Source organism: Chiloscyllium plagiosum, chromosome 2 (genome assembly GCF_004010195.1).
Source record: "Chiloscyllium plagiosum isolate BGI_BamShark_2017 chromosome 2, ASM401019v2, whole genome shotgun sequence".
NCBI lineage: Eukaryota > Metazoa > Chordata > Chondrichthyes > Orectolobiformes > Hemiscylliidae > Chiloscyllium > Chiloscyllium plagiosum.
This window is the reverse complement of record NC_057711.1, coordinates 1,860,407-1,888,170: the sequence shown is the minus strand read 5'-3', so window position 1 is coordinate 1,888,170 and position 27,764 is coordinate 1,860,407. Positions and strand designations below refer to the sequence as shown.

The following is a 27,764-nucleotide window of genomic DNA, read 5'->3' as shown; positions in this document are numbered from 1 at the left end:
GTTCTAACTTTGAGCTTCCAACCTAGCTCCCTGAAAGCCTGTCTAACATCCTCGGCACTCCTCCTACCTATGTCGTTGGTGCCAATGTGGACCACGACTTCGGGCTGCTCCCCCTCCCCCTGCAGGACCCGGAAAACACGATCAGAGATGTCACGTACCCTTGCACCTGGGAGGCAACATACCAAACGTGAGTCTCTCTCGTTCCCACCAAACCGCCTATCTGTGCCCCGAACTTTCGAGTCCCCAATTACTACTGCTCTGCTCTTCTTCACCCTTCCCTTCTGAGTAACGGGGACAGGCTCCGTGCCAGAGACCTGAGCCCCGTTACTTACCCCTGGTAAGTCATCCCCCCCACAAGTATCCAAAACGGTATACTTGTTCTTGAGGGGAACGGCCGCAGGGGGTCCCTGCACTGGCTGCTTCCTCCCAGTCCCCCTCACTGTCACCCATCTATCTGCCATCTTTGGAGTTACTACTTCCCTATAACTCTGATCTATGACCCCCTCTGCCTCCCGAATGATCCGAAGTTCATCCAACTCCAGATCCAGTTCCCTAACACGGTCTTGGAGGAGCTGGAGATGGGTGCACTTCCTGCAAGTGTAATCGGCAGGGACGTCGATGGCATCCCTCACCTCATTCATGTTGCAGGAGGAACATTGCACTGCCTTCACTGCCATCCCTCTAAAGCTAACTTTTATTTAAAAAAACTGGGTCTAAAGAATACAACAAGCAAAATTCAGCACTGAGAGTGAACTGAAAAGTGACATCATATGAAGCCTGTGATTTGATCGACTAATAGGGAATCTGCTAAATTTGAATCTGTGTTAAAATTGAGTCGGTGTTCAATTGAACCTTTGCTAAATTATTGGTTAGAAGTTGCATTCAGATTGGGATAATAAGCAGTATATAAAAACAGTTAAATAACTTCTAAAACAAATTCAATACTATTAAATAAAATAAGGATGGTGCTTCAGGTGATGTGTGATATGCTGCATGATGTTGGAATTGGTGGACCCCATTGTGGTTCCCAGAGACCATGTCTGTGTTAAATTTTGGTTGCTCGAGGAATTCTGGCTCAGAGTCGATGAGCTGGAGTCTGAGCTTCAGTTGCAGCGACACATCAGGGACGGGGAGAATTATTTAGACACTGTGTTTCAGTAGACAATCATACCTCTTAGACTAACGAACTGGAATTCAGCCAATGGTCAGAGACTGGAGGGTGTGGCTGTGAGTGAAGGATCCAGGAATTGGAGTTGCAGGAGCCTCAGCCTCTGTCCTTCTCCAACAGGTTCAAGAGTTTTCCTTCTTATGTGGACGGGAATGGGGACTGCAGGGAGGATGAGCCAACTGACAGCAGCACTGTGTACAGAGAGCCATTCAACTTGGGGGACCAGAAGAGAAATGTTGTTGTAATTGGGGATAGTATAGTTAGAAGCATAGACACTTTTCTCTGTGACCAGCATCGAGAGTCCCAAAGGTGTTGCTTGCCTAGTGCTCGGGTTCAGGATCTCTCATCTGGGCTGCAGAGGGACCTGGAGTGGGAGGGAAAAAGACCCAGTGGTCGTGGCCCACATAGGTACCAATGACATTGATAAAACCAGGCCGAGGTTCTGCTGAGGGGATATGAACAGCCAGGAGCTAAATTAGAAAGCAGAATCAAAAAGATAATAATCTCTGGGTTATTAACTGAGCCACGAGCTAATTGGCACAGGGTCAATAAGATTAAGCAGATAAATGCATGATTTATAGTTTTGTGTGGGAGAAATGGTTTTGAATTCATGGGACATTGGCATCAGTACTGGGTAAGAAGAGACCTGTTCTGATGGAATGGTCTTCACTTGAACTGTGCTGGGACCAGAGTGCTAGTGAATCACATAGCTAGGGCTGTAGATAGGGCTTTAAACTAAATGGGGTGGGGGAGGGTTCAGTTGTAGGGGAAATTAGAAAACCCAGATTAAAGGATAAGGTAACAGAGCAGGTTAGCGATGTGATGGATGGTTACCAGACAATAAAGGAGGGACAGAACAGAATGTCTTTATGCACCAAGGGACTATAAAAGAGTAGGGCAATTTACTACTGGAACAAATTTATGAGCTTTGTATCTAAATGCATGAAACATTTGAAAAAAGATTAATGAGATAATGATGCAAATAGAAATAAAAGGTTACAATTTGGTAGTGATTACTGAGACATGGTGACAAGGAGACCAGTCTGGGAATTGAATATCTCGGGGTACTCAGCATTTGGAAAGATAGGCTGAAAGGAAAAGGAGGTGGTGTGGCTTTACTGGTGAAGGAAGAATGCAGTAATAAGAAATGACATAAGCACGGGAGATCAAGATGTGGAATCAGTCTGGGGTAGAAATGTGAACTAGCAAAGGGAAGTTATACTTGGTAGGAGTAATCTATATGTCTGGAGGACTGCAGATGCTGGAGATCAGAGCTGAAAATGTGTTGCTGGAAAAGCGCAGCAGGTCAGGCAGCATCCAGGGAACAGGAGAATCGACGTTTCGGGCATAAGCCCTTCAAACGTCGATTAATCTATATGTCCCCAAACAATAGTTCTACAGTGGGGCACAGTATAAACCAGGAAATATTACAGGCTTGCGAGAAAGGTACGGCAATAATCATGGGTGATTTTAACATGCACATAGATTGGAAGGATCAAATTGGTAAGGGTAGTCTGGAGGCAGAGTTCATTGAATGTATTAGAGATTGTTCCTTGGAGCAGTACATTGTGGAACCAACCAGAGAGCAGGGTCCTCTGGATTTGGTATTGTATAATGAGGACAGATTAATTGATGACATCATAGTTAAGGATCCTTGAGGGAATAATGACCATAGTATGATTGGATTCAAAATTCAGTTTGGGGGTGAGAAAGTGGAGTCCCATAATAGTGTTCTTGAATTAAACAAAGGAAATTATATAGGCATGAGGACAGATTAGAGATGAAAAATGTGTTGCTGGAAAAGCGCAGCAGGTCAGGCAGCATCAAAGGAGCAGGATAATTCACGTTTTGGGCATAAGCCCTTCTTCAGGAATGAGGAGGGTGTGCACGCCCCTCCACCAAGTCCCTCCTCCCTACCTTTTATGCCCGAAACGTGAATTCTTCTGTTCCTTTGATGCTGCCTGACCTGCTGCGTTTTTCCAGCAACACATTTTTCAGCCCTGATCTCCAGCATCTGCAGTCCTCACTTTCTCCATGAGGATAGATTAGCCTGAGTAGATTGGACAGGAAGGCTAAATGGTAAGACAGTGGATGAGCAAATGTTTAAGGAGCTACTCAATTCCTCACAGTTAAAATATGTCCCAGTGAGGAAGAAAGATGATAAGGAGGGTAAAAACGATCCATGGCTAAACAAGGAGGTCAAGGACAATATAAGGTCAAAAACTAAAGTATACCATATTGCAAGGGCCAATGGCAGGCTGGAAAATTGGGAAACTTCCAAACATAAACAAAGGGATACTAATAAATTAATTTTAAAAACCGAAGATAAATTACAAAATTAAACTAACACAAAATATCAAAAAGGATAGCAAAAGCTTCTATATGTATGTAAAAGGAAAAAGAGTTGCTAATGGAAGATAAAAGCAGAGAGTTAATAGTGGGGAACACTGAGATGGCAGAGATGCTGAATCAGTTCTTTGCCTCAGTTTTCATGATGGAGAGCAATAGAAAGGGTAGAACTTAGAAATATCAACATTGACAGGAAAAGGTATTCAGCAAACTATTAGGATTGAGGGTAGACAAGTCCCTTGTCCTGAAGGTGTACATCCTGGGGTATTAAAGGAACTGGCAGTGGAGATAGTGGATCCATTGGTTACCATATTACAAAATTCCCTGGACATGGCAAGAGTTCCAGTGAGCTGGAAAATTGCTAATATAATGACCTCATTCAAAATGGGACGGAGGCAATATAACATCTGTTGTTGGGAACATTTTAGAATCAATTATCAAGGAAGCAATATCAGGATATTTGGAAAGTCAAAACACTATTCATCAGAGTCAGTGTGGTTTTATGAACGGCAAATCATGTTTGACTCATTTGCTTGAGTTCTTCAAAGATGTAACAAGCAAAGTGGATAATGGGGACCCTGTAGATATAAATTTATCTGGATCTTGGGAGGCATTTGATAAGGTGACCCACAAAAGGTTAATTCACAAGGTTGGATTGTATAGGATTAGGGGTAATTTATCAGCTTGGATAGGTGACTGGCTAATGGACAGAAGACAGAGAGCTGAGATAAATGTTTTCTTTCTGGATGGATGGCAAGAAGTAACTAGTGGGTTACCACAGGCTTCGGTCTTTATTTCAAAGGGAATGAAGTATAAAAGTAGGGAGGTCTTTCTCAAACTATACAAGGTACTATCAAACCACAACAAAAAATAGAAATTGCTGGAGAAACTCTGCAGGACTAGCAAGACCTGTAGAGAGAAAGCAGAATTAATGTTTCGAGTCCAGTGACCCTTCTTCAGAATGGGTGCTTCTATTTTTCTGCAAACTGGAATGCACAAACATGGAAAATCTAACCCCTGCTTGGAGGGATTTTTGTTCCTTACATGTCATCATTTGGTGCAACATCATCATAGAGTTCCTGGTCTTCGACTGGTTGCTTCATGGTGGGCCTGGTCGCTGTTTTCTTCCTTATTTCATCATAGTTGATATCCACACATGTTACCTTAATGTACCCATCTGAAAAAAAGGAAACAAAAGGTAAATGTTTCACAGGAATTGTAGGGCTGTAAAGATCCAGTGTGTTGCAGCACCAATTAATCAGGATAGTGTGGCAGAGATTTCATTCTTCAATGATGACGAGTTCCAGATGCCACAAAGAATGCAGGGATATTCCTACATGATAGTCCAATTATATATTGCAACAGAGTACACACTAGTTTGATGAAGATCAATTAATTGTAAATTAAGCTTTGTTTAAATTTAAGCCAGCTTGTTGACTCTGATTGGTCAAGACATTGTCCAGAGGAATGAACCAGAGAATGGTCATTGCCCAGTCTGTACAGTTGAAATAGACCAGGTACACAGTGTGGCTCACTTGTATATACTAGAAGGGACATAAAAGCAAAACACAGGCCCCTGTTTGTTGCAGACTGAAAGAACATGTGCACACGCTGTGCCAATTTCAATTTTCCTTGATAAATGTTAACCTATCTGGTATAAATTTAAACTACATTTGTCAATCAACTGTCAGTCATCATATACATAGCATCCTCTCCCAAACAGCAACGTGATACGATCCAGATAATCTGCATTGGTCATTTTGTCTATTTTCAAAATATTGTCTCAGAATTTATCTGAGGGAGCAGACAATGTTTTGATATTTGGGTTTGGCTTAATTTCTCATCTGAAAGATGACTTCTCTGACTGTGAGGACAGGTGTTACTCTGGATTATGCACGTAAGTCTCTTGAGCGGGATTCAACCTGGCTCTCTTGTTAACTAATATTATTAATGGTTTTCTCTCTGATCTTACTGTTACACTCTCCTCAAATCTGTTGTCATCACTCTCCTCCTCAAACCTTCACTCCCTCTATCTTTGCATATCACTAAAATCATCGATACCTCTATCCATAAAAACATTGCACATACTTTCTCAGATCATCTGATGTTGAACCTATCATTCCTGCCTTCGAAGCCACTAGACTTGACTAGTCCAATGCACTCCTGTCTGATCTCCCATATTCTACCCTTCTTCATAAACTTCAGGTTATCAACAACTCAGATCCCCATATCTGATCATGCACCAAGTCATGCTCATCCATCATATCTGTGCTCAATCATTTACACTGACTCCCAGATTAACAATACCTTGATTTTAAAATTCTTATGCATGTTTTCAACTCACTGCAAGGTCATAGAAATATAGATTATCAGAAGACGAAAGGCTATTTAGCCTTTTGAGCCTTCTCTACCATTCAAACGATCACAGCTGATCATCCAACACAGTGGAGAAAGTGAGGTCTGCAGATGCTGGAAATCAAAGTTGAAACTTTATTGCTGGAACAGCACAGCAGGTCAGGCAGCATCCAGGGAACAGGAGATTCGACGTTTCGGGCACCAGGCCCTTCTTCAGGAATCAACATCCAACACAGTACCCTGTTTATGCTTTGTCCTCACATCTTTTGATCCCTTTCAAATTTAAAAAAAAGAAATCAAAGGTCTCATTGCTTTAACTTGGTCCTTAAAACCTTTTGACCACCCATCTTATCATCCCCTTAAAAGAAAAACAATACCCTGGACATGCTGGAGATCTGAAATAAATATAGAGAATGCTAGAGAGACTCAGCAGGTCTGGCAGGAAGTGTGGAGAGAGGTGGAGTTAATGCTTTGAGTCTGGTGTAACTCTCCTTCCAATCAAAAGAAGAGTCATACTGTGACACTTTATTATTTAATGGCAGTGTATAAATACAAATTATGCTTGTAGTTTCAGCTCAAGGGGTGAGAGTGCTCTAAACCTAGCATCCTAGTTGCTGGACATCTGAAACAACCTCAGGACTGACTGGAATATCAGCCTAGATCCATGCACTCAAATGGGAATCAAATCTATGTCAATCGGACCTAGAAGCAAGAGCAAATGGCACAGATGCCGAACGATCAGATGTGCAGTGAACGTTCCTGCTGGTCTTTCCTTGAAAAGCAGATTTTCATGATTTCCAACTGTAGAAGTTGTCATTACCAGGAGACCATGGATCGATTAGACTGGCATCTCCTTACTTGAAGAAGCTGAATGGACCTGAGGGCAGTGAGAAGGCCTAATGCACACCACCAAAGTAGGCAGCACCTTGTTAACATAATCCCCAGGAACCTGGAGGAAATGTCTTTGGCAGCAGAGCCCTTGTGGCTGGGCCTCCCAGCTTCATTACCACACTTACCCCATCCTGGGACAGAATACCATCCTGAGGCCCTGACACTCAAACAGAGCCAAGCCCCCTCTATTACTAAATTCATCATGGGATCCCCGGAGAAAGGTAAACGCTGTAGGGAGTAAGGGTGGGGTAAACAATCAGGAGGGGAATCGCAAATATAACTGATCTGGACATTATCATATTGCTGTTCCTAGGAGTTTCTTGTCTGCACATCAGTTGCTGTATTGTGTAGGAACATAGAAATAGGAGCATTTGTAGGCCATTCAGCCCCTCAAACCTGCTCCAGCATTCAACTGGATCATGGCTATTCCCCTACCTCAACGTTACTTTCCCACACAGCCCTTCAGATCTTTAATATCCGGAAAAGATCTCCAACATTAAAATAGTGAATCAATCTCTAAAATTAATTGCTTTGGTTTCAGACATGCTGAGATCCATAAACAGCACAAGACAGTATGATAGATATGGAGTGCATGTACTTTCTCATTAATTGAAAAATATCTGTAGGACCCATAACTAACAGCAGGGGGCACTGACGGTCCACTGTCTTTCTGGTTAGCCTCCCATCTCACACCCTCAGAAAGATTAAGCTTGTCCAAAAAACTCAGTTGTCCATGTCTTGACCCCCACCAAATCCAGTTCACTCATCACCCTCTGTTCGACTCATTGACTTACACTGACCCCAGCTCAAGCAACATGTTGATTTTAAAATGCTTGTCCTTGACTTTCAATCCCCTTGTGGAGCTTGAGCCTCCCTAGCTCTCGATGTGGTCTCTTGCACCACGTTATCTCTGTGCCTTGAATTCCAGCTTCTTGAGTATCCATCCTTTTTAATTGCTCTACTGTTGGTGAAGTACAATGCTAGGTTTCTCTCCCCACATTTGTCCATCCCTCTAACCTCACTTCCCTCCTTCTGGTGCCTCTTGAGAAGCTTATCACTTTGATCACACTTGCCTGCAGCTCAGTGTCAAATCTTTACTTGATTTCACTTCTCTGAGGGTTGTTATCTAAGTGAAAGTTGCTTCAGTATCACTGTACTTACAGGAGCCATCCAATGTCCTGGCTAGCCATTTGCCTTCAGGATTGTCGGTGATGCGAATAATCTCCAGACAGTCGCCCTGTTTACATGATAGCTCGTTCTTTCCACCTCTGTAGTCCATTGTCACCTTCACGGTCTGAATGATCTCAATTGGTCCCGAGAGCTAAACAGGAGAAAAGAATCCCTTTAGGCACCTAGCCACAGCAACAGATTCTCACCACGCAAGATGAGGCCAGTGGAAGAGGAGTGGCTGAAGGAAATGACTGAGATGGACTTTTCAGGGACATCACGCACAATGATGCAAATTGTCCAATCCAAACTAATCTTCCCACGGCCATCAGCTACAACAGAGTAACAGAGTACACGGCCTCTCTGCAGAGACCCAATGATGATTAATGAAATAAACTTCACAGCAATATTCACTTTTTATTATTGGATGTTTTTAATCCATTCATGCAATTCGGGCATCGCTGGCTGGCCTGCATCTATTACCTGTCCCTAACTGTCCCTTAAGAAGATGTGATGAACTGCCTGTTGAACTGCTGTAGCCTGTCAGATATAGGGACATCCACAGTTCTGTTAAGGAAGTAGCCCCAGATTTTGGGAGGCAATGCCTCATGGTATTGTCAATGGGCTCTTCATCCAGAGGTACAAGCTAATGCTCTCGGGGGCATGAGTTTGAATTCCACCATGGCAGAGGGTGATAACTGAATTCAATAAAAAGTTGCACCTTTAAGAAGTTGCACAGACTGGCAAACCAGACATCAGAAGATGATAAGTTGTTGGAGGCGATTCTGAGAGGCAGGATCTACACACGTTTGGAAAGACAAGGACTGGTTAGGGATAGTCAATACGGCTTTGTGCATTGGAAATAGTGTCTCACATACTTGATTGTATTTTTTGAAGAGATGACCAAGAAAATAGATGAAGGCAGAGTAGTAGATGATGTTTATGTGAACTTTACATGAGCCTTTGAGAAGGTTCTGCATTGTACAATGTTTTGGAAGAGTAGATCACATGGGATCCAGGGTGAGCTAGCCAGTTGGATACCAAACAGTAAGAGACAGAGGCTGGTGGTAGAGGGTTGTTGCTCAGACTGAAGGCATGTGACCAGCAGTGTGCCGCAAGGATTGGTCCACTGTTGTTCATTATTTATATAAATGATTCGGCTGAGAAAATAGGAGGCATGGGTGGAAGTTTGTGGATGACACCAAAATTGGTGATGTAGCGCTGAGTGAAGAAGGTTATCTAAGAGTACGATGGGATCTTGACCAACTGGGCCAGTGGGCCTGGAATGGCAAATGAAGTTTAATTCAGATAAATGTGAGGTGTCGCATTTTGGTAAGACAAATCAGGGCAGGGGTTACACACTTAATGATGGGGCTTTTGGGAGCATTGGCAACCTGGGGATGCAGGTATGCAATTCCTTGAAAGTGATGTCACAGGTGGACGGGTGGTAAAGAAGACATTTAGCATGCATTCCCTCATTGGTCAAAGCATTGAGTACAGGAGTTGGGATGTCATGTTACGGCTGAATGCCACATTTAAAGTATTGCGTGCAATTCTGGATGCCCTGCTATAGGAAGGATATTATTAAAGGTGCAAAAAAGCTGTATAAGGATGCTACCAAGACAGGAAGGTTTGAATTATAATGTGAGGTGGATAGGTTGTGACTTTTTCTCCCCCTGGAGTGTCAGAGGCTGAGGGTTTCTTTGACTCATTTATGGGACTTGGGCGTCGCTGGCTGGTCAGCTTTGGAAGCCCATCCCTAGTTGCCCCTTGAGAAGGTGAGGGTGAGCTGCCTTCTTGAATCGCTGTAGTCCACTTGCTGTGGGTTGACCCACAATGCCAAAAGGGAGGGAATTCCACAATTTTGACCCAACGACTGTGAAGGAATGACAGTATATTTCCAAGTCAGAGTGGTGAGTGGTTTGGAGGGGAACTTGCAGGGGGTGGTATTCCCATGTACCTGCTGCCCTTGCCCTTTGAGATGGAAGTGGTCATGGGTTTGGAAGGTGCTGACTGAGGATCTTTGATGAATTTCTGCAGTGCATCTAGGGGATAGTACACACTGCTGCGACTGAGCGTCGGTGGTGTTTGTGGGTGTGGTGCCAATCAAGTGGACTGCTTTGTCCTGGATGGTGTCAGGTGCATTGAGCGTTGTTGGAGCAGCACCCATCCAGGGAAAGTAGGGAGTATTCCATCACACTCCTGACTTGTGCTTTGTGGACAGGATTTGGGGAGTCAGGAGATAAGGCACGTAATGTGAAAGGGCTGATTTAGGAATGTAGTGATTGCTGTTTTCAGTTAGCAAGTGGCCAATCCATGAAACAGTCTGCCCAGGTATAGTATTGCTTCATGCAAACACACTTCTTTCAGCAAATCATTCTGGGATATTGTCCATGAGTCATAATGAATGAAGATAGCTTTGAAAGTACAGAGGAATTTGGCTATGAGCTCCTAACACAAGGTGTTTTTCTTACTTCATGTTGTAGCTAACTGTTTAGGATTGGTTGCTAAGGATTAGGCAACAACTCCTTCGCTGTTGCAACATTTGCATGGAATACAGGAGAAGGAGACTGACCTCGATCGTTTTACAGGTTTCAGTTTCTATGTTTGAAACTACGAAGAGTGACTCTGACAGAGGTGGTGGGATATGCAGCTCAGATATCCAGGACTTTCATTTATCTGTGAAACTCATCCCCAGGGCACAATTATTCACTGGCCATGCACAATCAACCCTTGTTTTATTGAAGTGTTTATAAAAAAAAACACAAACACATTTCTAACATCAAGTGACGATGCACATGCAGAGTTGAGTTGGCTGACTAATCCCACTGCTTGAATAAGTCCTCATTGCTGCTCTGACAGCATTAAATATACAATTCGATAAAGGAAGTAGAACAGTGCTTCCTGTAAATGATTGTGCTCTGCCCAGAATCTCTTTTTAAACAAAGAAATTCCAAGATGTTCACGTAAATGTCACTATTGTTGCTAGAATGTCATAAAATGAGAGGCACACTCTCAGAATAAGTAGCAGGACCTTTAGAACCAAGAGGGTGGTTGGAGTGATTGGAACCAGGTGGATCTCATTGACTATGAGGTCACCTGACTGGGGAAATCCCTGGCTGACTAATATAACCCGGAGATCACCTACATGTACAGGATATGGGTGTTGGGGAGAAATAAGCACTACCACTGTTTGATAGCAGTGTGGGGATTTACAAAATAATACAACCGGGAGACTTCGTACTGCCTCAGTTCAGGAAAAAAAATACAGCCAAGAGATTTAGAATTTCCTCAGTTCAGGGATTGACTCTAAGCTGGCTGGCCACTTGGCAGTGTACTGCTGATGGTTTTGTTTTTGGGGATCTGACTCGAGTTGCCTAATCTACACAGCCAGTTTGTTTATGGGTATTCCTTTTGGGGGACTGGTTTTTGAACTGGCTGATGTTCACAGTCAGTTACACAGCCTGTCTGTTACTCTTTCTTCTTTTATTTTGAGAAAGGACTGTGCTGATTTTGTGGCAGGGCTTAGCCCTTGAACTCTGGTTTTTAGTGTCTGCACTTTCATTTTTGCACATTTTCACTTTTTGATGTTTTGAACTGAGCCTGTGAGTCAACTGCACCTTTCCTGGTGAACTGTTCCTCTGTGAGTAGGCCTGGGCCTCTGTGAATGGGTCAGGTTTCTGTAGAGACTGAACACCTTTGTGTGTGCATTTGCTGCCTTCGGGAGTGGACTCTGCCTTTGGCTGTTGACCCCAGTTTTGGTAATAGATTCTGCTTTTTTTGCTGGTTAGTTTTATCATCTGCACTATCTTGTGTGTCCCTGGGTCTGGCAGGCTTTACTGTGAGCTGGAAGGCTCATTGATCATCCCAAAAGCTGTCACCCTGTGAGCCGGAGGGTGGGTAGGCCGTCCTGTGAACCAGAAGTTGGGTAGGCCACCCCGGTGCCAGTCGTTCTGAGAGCTGGAAGGCGGATAGGCCATTCTGAATGCTGTCATCCCGAGGAAAGAGCAGGATGGGCTGTCCTAGAGGTGGCCGGAAGGTGTGACAAGGCAGACCAAGAGCCAGACAGTGCATAGGGGCAGGCCGAGGGCTGGAAGGTATATGGGCTGCCCTGTGGGCTGTTATCCCAGGGAGGGGGATGGGCTGTCCCAGAGATGGCCAGAAGGTGTGTCAGGGCAGTCCAGGGGCTGGATGGTGTGTCAGGGTATGGGGGCGCTGGACAGTGCATCGGAGCAGACTGAGAGCTGGAAGGTGGGTAGGCTGTCCTCAGCACTGTCACCCCGGGCAGGTACCGGGCCGGGCTGTCCTTGAAGTGGCCAGAAGACACGGAAGGGCGGTTAGGGAAGCCGGAAGATGGGTAGGCCATCCTGATCCTCATTGTCCCGGGGTGAGAGCGGGACGGACTATCCTTGAGGTGGCTGGAAAGTGTGTCCGGGGCAGACCAAGAACTGGAAGGCAGGCAGGCTGTCCTCAGCGCTGCCACCCCAGGAAGGTACCGGAGCGGCCTACCTTGTGGCTAGGAGGTGGGTGGGGTGGGTGCTTTGCTGGGTTACCAGGGGTGTCTGTGATGTATGCACTGTTTTATTGTTCTGTTTATTGGACTGTTTGTATGTGATTGTGTTCACTGTTTCCTTTTTGTTAAGATAAGGTGGGATTTGAGGCTCGTCCTCATTTCCCTGCGATCTGGTTGTACGGTGGGCTTTGGGATTTGGCCTTTTCCCTGTAAATTGCTGTTTACTTTAAACAGCTGCTTATTGTTCATTGCTAACTGTTTGTTTGTATTCAGTACAGTTTCTAAAAAAAATTTAACCAGGAGATCTCCTATACGCACACGGCATGGGTGCTTGGGAACCAGGAGATCGAGAATCTCCTTAGTTCCTGTGAAAAGAAATATAACCAGGAGGTTTAGAATCTCCTCAGTTCAGGAAAAATAATATAACCTGGGGATTTAGAATGTCATCAGTTCAGGGACTGACTCCAAGCTAGCTGGGTATAGTCAGTGTGCTGTACAGGAGGAAATAAAGGGTACTTGGTGATGGGACACTGGCCTCTTTGCAGTTATTGCTGTGAGTGTGGAGTCACGTGTAGGCCAGACCAGGTATGGGTGGCAGATTTCCTTCCCTCAAGGGCATTAGTGAATCTGATAGGTTTTTATAACAACAGAATCATGGTTATCATTCAACTCCATTTGCCGTGGTGAGTTTTAAACTCAAGTCCCCAGAAAATGACTGGTCTCTGGATTAGTAGTGTCACGTTAATGCCACTAGGCCACTGGTATTTCTTCACAATGCTGTGGAATTCTATGGGCTACCATCCTGTGTCTTTTGCACATCATAGCTGAATGATCCACAAAAGCCCAGCCATCAGCAACACGGTACTGTGCTGGGCTGAATGAGGTGAGAGTGGGACTTCTGTTCTTCTGCTCTTGAGAGCTCCTGATCTAATGGATCATCCAGCAGTTCTGGCAATCCCAGCTGAACCAGAACACCGTAAAGGGCACTTTCAGGGTGGCCACTTAGACCCACACAAAGACCATAACCAGAAAATCAGCAATGTTAGGGTGGGGAGAGATGTGGGCAGCCTATGGAGAGGAGCAAGGAAGGAGGGGTGGCAGGTTTTGGAGGCTCAGTGAGGAGGAACAAAGGGGAGGTGACAGCAAAAGGTAAATGCTGTCCAAGTGCAAGAGCATCCCCTGCATACTGTACCCCCCGGCCTTTACAAAAATGTTTCCTCACACCCACCTGTCTGTCCAGGTCAATGTTTTATGTCATGGAGAGTGTCAAATACAGGTCAATTGACTATAAAATCATAAGACAGAGGAGAAGAAATAGGCCATTCAGCCCACTGAGTCTGTCCTTCCAATTCAGTGGGATCGTGGCTGATCTGATTATCCTCAACCCCACTTTCCTGCCTTTTCCCCTATAACCCTCGATCCCCTTCCTGATTAAAAAATCTGTCTGTCTCAGCCTTGAATATCCAGAATGACCCAGCCTCGGCAGCCCCCTGTGGGAAAGTATCCCACAGATTCACTCCCCTCGGAGGGAAAACATTCCTCCTCATCTGTCTTCAATTATTCTGAGATGATACCCTCTGGTCCTAAAGAAATAGCCTCTCTGCATCTGACCAGACTTGGTAACAAACTCAATTGCCCATTAATTAATTATTGAAAATGTTGAGGGGGCTGCCAATTTCAGTGCCCACCCTGCCACAGTGACTGGGTCAGGGAGTACCCTTGCATGTTAGGTGCCCTCCCCTCTACCAAAAACATGCCCATGGAGGTGATGGAGCCCAGTTCTATAGTTCTAGTATTGATTGAATGGCCTGTACAGAGAAGAGCATGAATTAGGCAGTGGATCATTGAGTCACAGAATCATACAACATAGAGACAAAGCCTTCAGCCCTCCATGTCTATGCTGACTAACAAGCACCAAACTACACTAATCCCATTGACCTGCACTCAGTCCATAGCCTACTGTGCCCTGGCATTTTAACTGCTCATCCTGCTGCTTCTTAAATGTTAAGAGAGTTACCTGCCTCCACCACCCTCTCAGACAGCACGTTCCATATTTCTACCACCCTCTGGGTGAAAGAGATTCTCTTGAGATCTCCTCTAAACCACTTACTTGTCATCTTAAACTTATGCCCTCTGCTCTTAGACACATTTGCCATGGGGAGGAGATTCTCATGATCTAATCTGTCTATGTCTTTCATGATTTTGTATACCTCAATCAGATCCTCCCTCCTCAGCCTCCTGTGCTCCAGGGAAAACAAACCCAGCCTATCCAGCCTCTCCTTATATCTGAGAGTTTCCATCCCAGGCAGCATCCTGGTGAATCTCCTCTGCACCCTCTCCAGTGCCATCACAGCCCTCTGATTGTGTGGTCACCAGAACTGCACATAGAATTCCATCTGTGGACTAAGGTTGTAACAAGACTTTCTTGCTCCTATATACTACTTCCTGGCCAATGAAGGCAAGCATCCCATACGCCTTCATCCCCACGCTGTCTACCTGCGCTGACACCTTCCAGGATCGATGAGCTTTTACACCATGGTCCCTTTGTTGCTCTGTACTCCCGAGGGACTTACCATTTGTTGTGCATCTCTTATCCTCATTAGACGTCACCTTGCACCTTTCAGGATTAAATTCTACCTGCTGCTGCTCTGCCCAATTTACCAGCTGATCAATATCAGAGGATAGCCCGAGACCACCTTCCTCACTATCAATGCCACCAATTTCCATGTCAGCTGCAAACTTATCAATTATGCCTCCTGTATTCACACACCAGTCATTAGTGTAAATAACAAACAAAAGCAACCCAGCACTAATCCCTGGGTACATCACTGCTCACAGGTTCCCTTTTACAAAGAAAGCACCCTCCCCCATCACACTGTGCCTCTTGTTTGGATCCAGGTTTGGATCCAGTTTGCCAACTTGTTGTGGATCCCATGGGCTCTTCCCTTTTGGACCAGCCTTCCATGTGGGACCTTGTCAAAGGCTTTACTCAAGTCCATGTAAACCACATCAACTGCACTATCCTCATCAATGTACGTAATCATTTTTTTTACAAAATCTCAATTAAATTAATCAGTCAGGATATCCCTATAAAAAATCCTTGCTACCTATCTCTGATCAGTCCCCTGTATTTCCAAGTGTTGATAAATCCTGTCCTTTAGAACTTTTTCCAAAACTTTGCTATGTATCAGTTCGCTTTTAATACTCATGAGTTCATCAGATGATATTCACAAAGAATGAGGCTCATACCTTGAACTTTTTCCTCATTTCCTGCTCTCTCTTCTCTTTCTCTTTCTGCTCCTTTCTCTCTTGCTCTTGTCGTCGTTTCTCTTCTTTCTCTCTTTTCTTCTCTTGCTCCTTCAGTTCCTTCAGTGATCTGTATGTACAGAGAATGGAAAGGAAGCGGAAATGAATCTTGTAGCATATCCTCTGAGCTCAAGGGGTTCAAGAGAATTAATCCAAGAAAGAATCAGGGGCAGGAATTGGACCACGAGCCAAGGATCGGGGACCTGGTGACTGATGCCTTTGATAATTCTTGTCTCAAAGGCACAGGCTTTGCACTGTTGTCCAGGTGAGGAGAGATGGATAACCACTTTTCTTCAGGATGACAGAGTTTAAAGCCTAAGGCTAGGTGTGTGCTGGATTTGGGCTCTGAACACTGCAACATCAAATATTACCCCATCATGAGACACAAGTGTGTTTATAATAATATCCTTCAGTGTTAGGCCTAAGCAAGCAGTTCCATCAAAGAAATCCAGTGGTGAATTCAAAAGCAACGCTTTCACCCAAAGACTGGGACTCTCTCCCTCAGGGAGCAGTAGGAGCGTATGGTGTAGATTTGATTAAGGTGAAGCTAGACAACAGATGAGGTGAAAGGGAATAGAGGTTTGCGATGGTTGACTCGCATGAAAAGATAGGAGGAGGCTGCAGGAGGGCAGAAACACTGTCACAGATGGAGCTGATTGGTCGGTTCCTGTGCCATATAGAATTCCAAGCAAACCTACCATTCTATGATAGACCATTCTCTCCAAAGGTAAAATAATGGGATATACAACACTAGTCTCAGTGAAAGTAATCGGTAAGCAAGTAGATTTTTGTATAAATCGGAGTGTTACACTCATATCCTTTAGGGAAGGGGAAATATCCACTGGGTATATTCCCCTTACCTGATGTTCCCTTTGGCCTTTCCCTGTTTTTGGACCTCATTCTTCCCTCTTTCCTTCTATTTTACTTCTCCCTTTCCCTCTGATCTCCCCTCACCCTGTACCTCTCTCTGATTTTTGTCAATGAGGGCAGTATTTTAACACGTTGCTGTGCCTGATCTTTATAATACTGATCCCCTAGTCCAACTGCCAGAAACTCAGATATCACCACAGCAACGAGTTAAATAGAATTTGTTAACATCAGAAGGTGAGTGCTTTAAACCACCACATTGGTGTAAAGACTCAAACTGCTTTGCTCCTGTTCTCAGGTTAAGGGGCTGGACATCCCAAACTAGTCTGAGCCTGTACTCCAGTCCCTGGGAATTACTCAAACATGCTCTCAGGGTAATAAGGCATGTTCAATAAAATGTGTGCCTACATTCCAAAAGCAAATAAAACACAAAACAGTTCAAAAAACTAAATTGTACCTGTAATTGTCCAGATCTTCATACATTTCTCCATCTGAATCATCTTTCTGAAATTAAAAATATGCAGAGATTAGCGTGTATTCACTTGCCTGCCCTGACAGAAACGAAGACTTGTGTATACATTTGCACACACACACACACGCACATGCTCTCTCTCACACGCACATGCTCTCTCTCACACGCACATGCTCTCTCTCACACGCACATGCTCTCTCACACATGCACACACTCTCATACATGCACGCGCACACACTCTCGCACACGCTCTCTCATACACACACATGCTCTCTCTCACACGCACATGCTCTCATACATGCACGCGCACACACTCTCACACATGCACACGCACACTCTCTCACACTTGCTCACACACATGCAGACACTCTCTCACACACGCATACGCACACACTCTCTCACACACGCACACACTCTCATGCACACGCTCTCACACATGCACTCGCACAAGCACACACTCACACATGCACTCGCACACGCACACTCTCACACATGCACACGCACACTCTCACACATGCACACGCATATGCTCTCTCACACATGCACTTTCACACGCACACTCTCACATGCACACGGACACACTCTCACACATGCACATACTTTCTCACACATGCACTCTCTCACACATGCACATGCTCTCTCACACATGCACTCGCACACGCATTCTCTCACACATGCACACACTCTCACTCTCACACATGTACACGCACACTCACTCTCTCTCCCTCTCTCCCCAGACAGACGGACTCACTTGACACACACACACTCAAAAACACACACATTCGTACAGTCACAAGCATTCACTCCACATATGTATGCACACATAATCCACACACACACGTGAACACATGTGAGTGATTGAGTGTCAGAAGTGGTATGCAGAAAAATAGGAGGGGATAGAACCAGTTCAGGCACAATGGGCTAAATCTGTGATTCTGGGTGTAGATGCCAGGATTCTTGATCCCATTATTGTGGTATCCAATTCCTCTGAGTGCCTTTACGTTTGTGAAGGGCTGCTTTTGTGTCACAAGCCCATACCTATCACCCCAGGCCTCCAGTGGAGCTAGGCATGCTCTCCTTTTCCTGCATGGAGCCAGGGCTGACAGGACAGACATCCATCACTCGGTGGAGTCATTAGATTACATACAGTGTGGAAACAGGCCCTTCGGCCCAACAAGTCCACACCGTCCCGCCGAAGCGCAACCCACCCATACCCCTACCCCTACATCTACCCCTTACCTAACACAACGGGCAATTTAGCATGGCCAATTCACCTGACCTGCACATCTTTGGACTGTGGGAGGAAACCGGAGCACCCGGAGGAAACCCACGCAGACACGGGGAGAATGTGCAAACTCCACACAGTCGCCTGAGGCGGGAATTGAACCCGGGTCTCTGGCGCTGTGAGGCAGCAGTGCTAACCACTGTGCCACCGTGCTTCATTTGGTTGACAGTTCTATCTTCTCTCTGCTGTCAATTTCACGAGATTTATTTACACAAGAATAAAGGTTTTAAAGGGGTTGCAGTTCCTGCTATGGTTAGAATGATACTTATCACCTGTAGTGAAAAGGAGCTTGAAACTACAGGAATGTTACCCAGTAAATAACTTCTGTTTACATTTTCCTTAACACAAAATACTGTTGCACAAAGGTTCGTTGTTTCTTTGCAATATAGTGGATGAAATTTTTTTAATAGGACCATCAAATATAGGAGGAAAAATAGCCCATTCAACCCTTTCAGCTTGTTCTGCTCTTCAATGAGATTGTGTCTGATCTGATTATCCTCAACTCCACTTCCCTGCCTTTTTCCCATAACCCTCGATCCCCTTCCTGATTAACAATCTCTCTCTCTCTCAGCCTTGAATATCCTGAATGACCCAACCTCAACAGCCCTCTGTGGGAAAGAATCCCACAGATTCACTCCCCGCTGAGAGAAAAACAATCCTCCTGTAATTAATGTATTTATTCACATGTTGCACCTTCGCCCTCTAGGGCAACACTTCTTGCCTGTCCCTAGTTGCTCCTTGAGTAGGTGGGGGTAAGCTGCCTTCTTGAACTGCTGCAGTCCATGTGCTGTAGGGTGAGGTTGTATGGATGAAGCATGGAGAGTGTTAGGAGTTGAGAGTGATGATGGCTGGAGAGTTGAGGGTAGTTCCAGAATTGGAAATCTTACCTCCTCAGAATTGACAGAAGATGCCTGAATCTTGCGATCTGAAATGACAAGAGTTACAGGAGAGAAATGTGACTAAATATTAAATACTACAAGCTGCTGAAACTGGGAATTCCAGGTTCACCTTTCACACATGCCTCCTGGCAATTTATCCATTGGTTTAGCTGCCTGATTGTCTGGTTGGCACGATGTCTGTTTGAACGTTGGGATTTACATTGTGTGGCTGTACATCTGTGAAAATATTTTCTACTTGAAGTTTCAAATTTCAGCATCTGCAGTTTTTATTTTATTTGTTGTCTTCACCAATGAGATTCATGGGAAATGGGACGAGGGTTGGCCCCACCCATTTCCCATTCAGCCCCAAACCCAGTCAGATGCAGAGAGAAACTTCCTTTATTCAATTCTGACAGCAAGCCTCAGTCCTTCACCTACTAGCACCTCCCGTGGTGTCTTATTAATTCTCCATTCTGATCATACTGTCAGCTCTCAGACTGGCAGTGCCAATGGGCACCAACTGACAGACTGGGAGTGCCCATGCCTAACAGGGACTGGGTTGACTGAGGGAGTGTTGAGGAGGAGATAGAGTTCCTCCTTCAACAGTGATTGAACAGAACCTTCATACCCTACTGCTTCATCCGGCTGCTACCAGTGAACCTCTCTATTCACATACCCCATTGCTACCCCCTGCTCCGACCATTGCCATATGCCCCCAGAGGGGTGGCACAGTGTCACAGTGGTTAGCACTGCTGCCTCACAGCATCAGGGTCCCAGGTTCAATTCCCGCCTCGGGCAACTTTCTGTGTGGACTTTGCACATTCTCCCCGTGTCTGCGTGGGTTTCCTCCGGGTGCTCCGGTTTCCTCCCACAGTCCAAAGATGTGCAGGTCAGGTGAATTGGCCATGCTAAATTGCCCGTAGTGTTAGGTGAAGGGGTAAATGTAGGGGAATGGGTCTGGGTGGGTTGGTCTTCAGAGGGTCGGTGTGGACTTGTTGGGCCGAAGGGCCTGTTTCCTCACTGTAAGTAATCTAATCTAATCAAATCTAATGTGACACAGTTATCATCCTGGTAAAAACAATGACTGCAGATGCTGGAAACCAGATTCTGGAAGAGCACAGCAGTTGAGGCAGAATCTGGTTTCCAGCATCTGCAGTCATTGTTTTTACCTCGTTGATTTTAACCCTACTGTGAATCCTCTTGCAAGGATGCCTGCCTTGAAGAAGTTTTCCTCCTCTCTCTACAAGAATCTCAGGGAGTCCCTCTCCCTCTGCAACTCCCAGGTCATTTCCTCTGCCCTGAAGCTCTTCAACCATGTTGTGACTCTATGCTACTTTCTCCCCACCCCCACCCTCCTCGAGCTTATCTCTCCACGCTTCAGGCTCACTGCCTTTATTCCTGTCGATTTCACTGCTCCTTGGATGCTGCCTGAACAGTTATCATCCTGACTGTGAGGCTGCCATTAGACACCAAACCAACCTGGAGCTGTAACTAACTCTTACATTTACCTCTCCATGTCCTTCTACTTTGATTGAGATGGCATTGAGTTGAGAAATTTTGCCAAATTCTTCCTGGGCCAATCCCATGAAGAGTGTGGCCATGGATTGCATGAATCTACAAAATCAGTGAGCAGGGCCAATCTTACTTCAGGATATCAACAAACCAGATCATGGTAATTAGGGAAGTGGCTTTGATGCAATGGTGAGCTCTCAGGAGCTGGAGAAAAGCATAAACCAATCACTTTTAGAATTGCAGAAACTGGCTGCAGACAGAATGACCCACATCACTGTGAACTCCCTCCCAGACAGCGACTATTTGGATGAACAGGTCAATTCTATCGTGCTGCTAGGAGGTCATGTCACCAACCTGCAATGAATGGCTGCTCCTGAACATGGCATGGCTGAATATTTATTTGACCAGCACACATTGATGAAGGCAGTAGTGAAACATTAGCACTGTCTCTTCTTTGGCTCAGTTCATACTTAAGCTATCTTTGCAGCCCAGTTTTCACATCTCAATTATGTAATTAATGGTGCCACCATAACCCTGAATGTTTCTAATAAGCTACATTGGTGGATTATTGAAGTTTATTGAAAGAAAATGGTGTTCAACGCATCTCCAAATAAATCAATTTGTAGAGTAAACAAACAACCACCCATAGCTTATGATATGCCAATGTGACTGTCAAATGCCCACTGTTATAAGAGATTGTAAATAACTCTGTTGTGCCTAGCTGTTACCAGAGGATGAAGAATACAGCTCACTACCACAGTGTCAGAGTAATCCGAGATGGGCAAATGATGCCCACCTTTTGGGAATGGAAGAGAATTCCCCACATGTTGGCACTCAGAGCTTTTCAGTCCGTCATTTGAGGCTAGATTTGAATACAGAGCTCCCATATGTAGTTTTTTCTTCTATCCTTTCACCCTGACACTACCTCGCTGGTTTTGGTTGGAACAAATTCTTACCTTCTGGTTTCATTGGCGGAAGAGGCGGTGGCAGCTGCCCAACACTTTGGACGTCATCATAGTTTTCGTCCTCTTCCTGTTCTGTTGTTGGGCTGTTGACAAGAAGAAAGGTTTGGCAAGGGGAGTACAAATGGAGCATTATCCCTTCCCCTCGCTGCCTGGCTGTGCCTGGTTTACCTCTGTGCATGTGGTACTCGCTCACACATAAAGGGCAGGCAGTCAAGCTGTGGTAATGTCACTGGGCTAATAATCCTCAAACCTTGGTTAATGTTTTGGGACCTTGGGTTCAAATCCCGCCATGGCAGGTAGTGAAATTTGAATCCCAAAGCCAATGGTAACCATGTAATCATTGTCTTTTCTTCTAAAAACCTGTCTGGTACACTGCTGACCTTATCCAGTCTGTCCAAAATCCAAATCCAAATCCACTTCTTTGAGGCCACCCAAAGAATAAGGGACAGTGAGTAAATGCTGTCCCGGCCAACAACAGCCAAATCCCATGATTGAAAGAATGAGAAAAGACAGATTTACAATCCATCTCAGGGTCTCCCAAGATGCTTCACCACTAATGAATGTTTGTAAAGTGTCCAGAATATGGCAGCCAGTTTGTGCACAGCAAGCTCCCACAGAAGACATTGTAATGGGACAACACATCCATTCTAGGACAAGCCAAGCAGAGACACACACAAGAATTCCTAGAAGCATGGCATTCCAACCCGAACTCTATCAACAAACACATCGATTTGGACCCCATTTACCACCCTCTGACAAAAAGAACAGGACGTGACATCACCAAACCAAAAAAAACCTAAGCACATAAATAGAAAGCAGATCATAACACCAGTGCTTCACTGGAGGCTTACTGATGACACCTAGTATGGTGACAAAATGTCTGAAAAATGAACCTTCCAGCTCAACGAACAAAATTATATCCAGAACTTCAACCTGAGCTACAAACCTTCTCAAAGCGCGCTAACATTGTAGAAATTTATGGACTACATCATGATATCACAGGTAAGTGATTTCCCCATAAATCATAACCAGAACTCCAAAAGTAAAACAAATGATAGAGGAATTATTTGTTTTACTGCATTGAATTGAACAATAACAGGATGCACTGTAAATATAAATGAACTTCTCCTTTCTCTCCATTCTTCAGTATCTATTGTTATCACAATCAGAATCTATTCACACAGCACTTGTTTTAAACTCCAGAGACTCTGAATGGGTGCAGCCATTCAACTCAGTTTGGTTTCACCTTGGGGAGCAGTTTAACATCATTGTCTGTAAACGTTCCACACTGAAGAGTCTGACACAAAATGAGATTGGACCATTCCTTATTTCTGGTGGACACTGACCCAGTAAAGTGCTGCCTGACCTGCTGTGCTTTTCCAGCATCACACTTTTTGACTCTGACTCTCCAGCACCTGCAGTCCTCACTTTCTCCCAGTAAAGTAAATAGACAAACAAGAGTAGGCCTCTCAGCCCTTCCAGCCTGCCCCACCATTCAATAAGATCTGATTTTACCCTCAACTTTACATTCCTGCATACCTCCCCCCGCCCCCAATAATCTTTCATCCCCTGGGTCATCATAAATCTATCTCCCTGTGTCTTAAAAATATTGAAAGATTCTGCATCCAATGCCTTTTGAGGAAGGGAATTCCAAAGTCTCACAGCCCTCTGAGAGAAAAAATGTTTCCTCATCTCTGTTTTAAATGGTTGCTCCCTTATTTTTAAACTGTGACGCAGTTCTAGATCCTCCCACAAAAGGAAACACACTTTCAGCATCCACCCGATCAACTCCCCTCAGCTTCACATATGTTTCAATTCAGCCACTAATGACTGTTCCAAACTCCAGAGGACACAGGCCCAGTCTGCCTAGCCTTTCCTCATCAGGTAGTCCACTCATTTCAGTGACCATTTCACCAAACATGGCAATTGGATTCTACATAGAGGAGGAGGCGGTAAGTGGTACTGTCAATGTGCTAGTCACCCAGAGGCCCAGGCTAATGTTTTGGGACATGATTCAAATCCCACACGGCAAACAGTGGAATTTCAATTCTGTATAAATCTGGGGTTAAAAGTTAGCTTAATGGTAACGATAGGGCCCCTGTCAATTATCATGAAAACGCATTTGGTTCACTAAGGAAGGAAATCTAACCTCCTTACCTGGTCTGGCCTAGGTGTGACTCTAAACTTACAGCGATGTAGCTGTAACTCTGAAATGTTGCAGTGAGCCACTCTGTTGTATCATAAAAAGGTCAATAGGAAATATTGAAATCAGACATTGTGCCCAGCATTCGCCTTGGCACTGGGAGCAACAACAGCAAACTGAATTGCATAAAAACCAGCAGAATAAACAAGAATGAAGTTAGGGTGAAGTAATCCCACAGCCACATCCAGTTGTGAATGGTGGTAGACAATTAAACAACTCTTTGGAGGAGGAGGCTCTATACATATCTTCATCCTCAATGATGGAGGAGCCCAGCACATCAGGACAAAAGATAAGGCTGAAGCATTCACAGCAATCTTCAGTCAGAAATGCCAAGTAGCTTATCCATCTCGGCTCTTTCATTGGTCTCCAGCATTATACATACCAGTCCTCAGTCAATTCAATTCACTCCACATGATATCAAGAAATGGTTGGAGACACTGGACATTGCAAAGGCTGTGGGCCCTGACAACATTCTGGCAATAGTACTGAAGACTTGTGCTCCAGAATTTGCTGCTCCCCTAGCCAAGCTCTTCCAGTCCAGTTACATCACTGGTATCTGGCCGACAATTGGAAAATTGCCCAGGTATGTGCTGTATACAAAAAGCAGGGCAAATCCAACCCAGCCAATTCCCGCCCCATCAGTCTACTCTCCATCCTCAGTAACGTGATGGAAGGGGTAGGTGACAGGGCTATCAAGCAGCACCTGCTCAGCAATAACCTGCTCAGTGACACCCAGTTTGAAATTCTCCAGGGTCTCACACAGCTCCTGACCTCATTCCAGCCTTGGGTCAAATATGGATAAAAGAGCTGAATCCCAGAGGGGAGGGGAGAGGGACAGTCCTTGATATCAAGGCTGTATTTGACCGAGTGTGGCATCAAGGATCCCTGGCAAAACTGGAATCAATGGGTATCGGGGGCAAACTCTCTGCTGGTTAGAGTCATACCTGGCACAGAGGAAGATGGTTGTGGTTGTTAGAGGTCAGTCATCCCAGCTCCAGGACAGCTCTTGCAAGAGGTCCTCAGGGGAGTGTCCTAGACCCAATCATCTTCAGCTGCTTCATCAATGACCTTCCCTCCATCATAAGGTCAGAAGTGGGGATGTTCACCAATGATTGCACAATTTTCAGAACCATGTGTGTGACTCCTCAGGTACTGAAGCAGTCCATGTTCAAATGCAACAATATCCAGGCTTGGGCTGGTAAATGCCATGCAATGACTATCTCAAATAAGAGACAATCAACTTACAGCCCTTTGACATTCAATGGTGTTACCACCACCAAAACTCCCTCTATCAATAATCTGGGGTTTCCTTTGACGAGAAACTGAACTGACCTTGCCATATAAATACAGTGGCTCCAAGAGCAGGTCAGAGGTTAGGAATGCTGTAGCGAGTAACTCACCTCCTGACTCCCCAACAACTGTCCACCACCTACAAGGTACAAGTCAGGAGTGTGATGGAATACTCCCCACTTGCCTGGATGGGGGCACCTCCAACAGCACTCAAGAAGCTTGACACCATTTAGGACAAAGCAGCCGCTTGATTGGCATCAATGCACAGTAGCAGCAGTGTGTATAAGATGCAATACAGAAATTCACCAAAGATCCTCAGACAGCACCTTCCCAATAACACTTCCATCTAGAAGGACAAGGGCAGCAGATACATGGGAACACCATCCCCTGCAAGATCTCCTCCAAGCCACTCACCATCCTGACTTGGAAATATACCATTGTCCCTTCACTGTCGTTGGGTGAGAATCCTGGAATTCCCTCTCTAAGGGTATTGTGAGTCTACCCAGAGCACATGGACTGCAGCGGTTCAAGGAGACAGCTCATCCCCACCTTCTCGAGGGCAATAAATGCTGACCCAGCCAGCAATGCTCACATCTGAAGAGTGAATTAAAAATAAAGTCAATGAAAGTCAGGCTGGCGCAGGAAGCAATTAGGAAGGCCAATGATCTATTTGCTTTTACTGCAAGAGAACTTGAGTTCAGAAATTGGGAAGCCTTCTTGTAGGATCTTGGTGAGATCACATCTTTTTACCTCAGTAAGAAAGTACTTGCCATAGAGGGAAGACTGCAGACTTTCACTGGCTGATACCAGGGATGGTAGGACTGTCTGATGAGGAGAGATTAGAGTCATAGGGAGAGTCCTTCGGTCCACCATGTCTATGCCAACCAAAAAACACCAAAACTACACTAATCCCTTTTATCGGTAATTGGTCCATAGCCTACTATGCCCTTGCACTTTATAGATCGGTTTGATGGAGTTGTGTTTTTTTTTAAAATTCATTCATGGATGTGGCTGTCATTAGCTGGACCAGTATTTGTTGTCCAGCTGGCAGTTACCAGTCAACCACATTGCTGTGGGTCTGGAGTCACATGTAGGCCAGGCCAGGTGAGAATGGCAGATTTCCTTCCCTGAGAGATAGTAGAGGGCCAGATGGGTTTTTCCTGACAATCAATAATGGTTTTGTGGTCACGATTAGGCTCTTATTTCCAGATTATTGTTGAATTCAAATTCCGCCATCTGCCCTGATAGATTTTGAATCCAGGTCCCAACAACATTAACATTAATGTGCAATGAAAAAATACCACTGGGCCATTGCTTTAGACTTTAGAAGGATGAGATGGGATCTGGTTGAAATGTATAAAGTTCTAACAGGGCTGGACAGACCAGAGGCAGAAAAGGATGTTTTCCCTGACTGGGAAGTCTAGAACCAGGAGCCACAGTCTCACAATACTGGGTAGACCATTTTGGACCCAGATGAGGAAACATGTCTTCACTCAGAGGGGAGTGATCCTGTGGAATTCTCTGCCCAGAAAACCATGGAGGCCAAATCATTGAATGTATTCAAGAAAGAGACAGATAATATTTTAGATTTAAGGCATCAAAGGGTGTGAGGAGGAAGTGCGGATATGACATTGAGATCAAGGACTAGCCATGATCATATTGAATGGTGGAGCAGACGCAAAGGGCCTAGTGGCCTCCTGTTGCTCCTAATTTCTGTTACTGTCCATCCCTAGCACCTCTGAGCAGGCAGCATTATGAGAGGACCTGCTGATCACCTGTAAAATTCCAAAAATGGTTGTTGTCAAGCATTTAAATATTTTCAAAGCCATTAGTGTTCACAGTGGCCCCAGGTGAACCTCTCGATGCAGAGTAATCCTGGACTGGAACAGGGAACATTGTGATCTGTGTGAGCCACTGAACAGAATTCCAGCCCTGAGCAAGCTGGAGTTATACACCCTCTGGGTTTGAGGAAACTACGGAGGGACGGTACTGTTTCACTCCTGATCTAGTGTTTGGCAGCATTGTCCAATGCTCTCCAGTGACTGCGTGACTCTCAGTGGGACAGGGTTTGTTCTTCCTCTCTCCAGACCTGCCCCTAAACCCGGCATCGCATAAAAGGCAAAACCACCAAGAGCTGAAAAGGCTGGTTTACCAAATTAGAGCCATAGAGATGTAGAGCATGGAAACAGACCCTTCGGTCCAACCTGTTCATGCTGACCAGATATCCCAACCCAATCTAGTCCCATCTTCCAGCACTCGGCCCATATCCCTCCAAACCCTTCCTATTCACATACCCATCCAAATCCTTTTAAATGTTGCAATTGTATTAGCCTCCGCCACTTCCTCTGGCAGCTCATTCCATACACACACCACCCTCTATGTGAAAAAGTTGCCCTTTAGGTCTCTTTTATAATCTTTTCCCTCTAACCCTAAACCTATGCCCTCTAGTTTTGCACTCCACTGCTCCAGGGAAGAGACTTTGTCTATTTATCCTATCCATGTCCCTCATGATTTTGTAAAACTCGATAAGGTCACCCCTCAGC

General features: G+C 45.0%; 1 protein-coding gene across 3 annotated transcripts in view; it reads right to left on the bottom strand.

Annotated features, from left to right (window-relative positions):
* LOC122556423 (FYN-binding protein 1) overlaps positions 1 to 27,764 on the bottom strand; it is a 202,196-nt gene that overhangs the window by 62,673 nt on the left and 111,759 nt on the right. For all 3 annotated transcript variants that reach the window (XM_043703060.1, XM_043703074.1, XM_043703066.1), the window contains exons 4-9: positions 21,720 to 21,811; positions 19,261 to 19,298; positions 17,074 to 17,120; positions 15,693 to 15,819; positions 7,925 to 8,084; positions 4,562 to 4,694 (exon numbers count right to left, since the gene is read on the bottom strand). In XM_043703060.1, the coding sequence (XP_043558995.1) occupies positions 4,562 to 4,694; positions 7,925 to 8,084; positions 15,693 to 15,819; positions 17,074 to 17,120; positions 19,261 to 19,298; positions 21,720 to 21,811 (597 nt within the window). The remainder of the gene's footprint in view (positions 1 to 4,561; positions 4,695 to 7,924; positions 8,085 to 15,692; positions 15,820 to 17,073; positions 17,121 to 19,260; positions 19,299 to 21,719; positions 21,812 to 27,764) is intronic.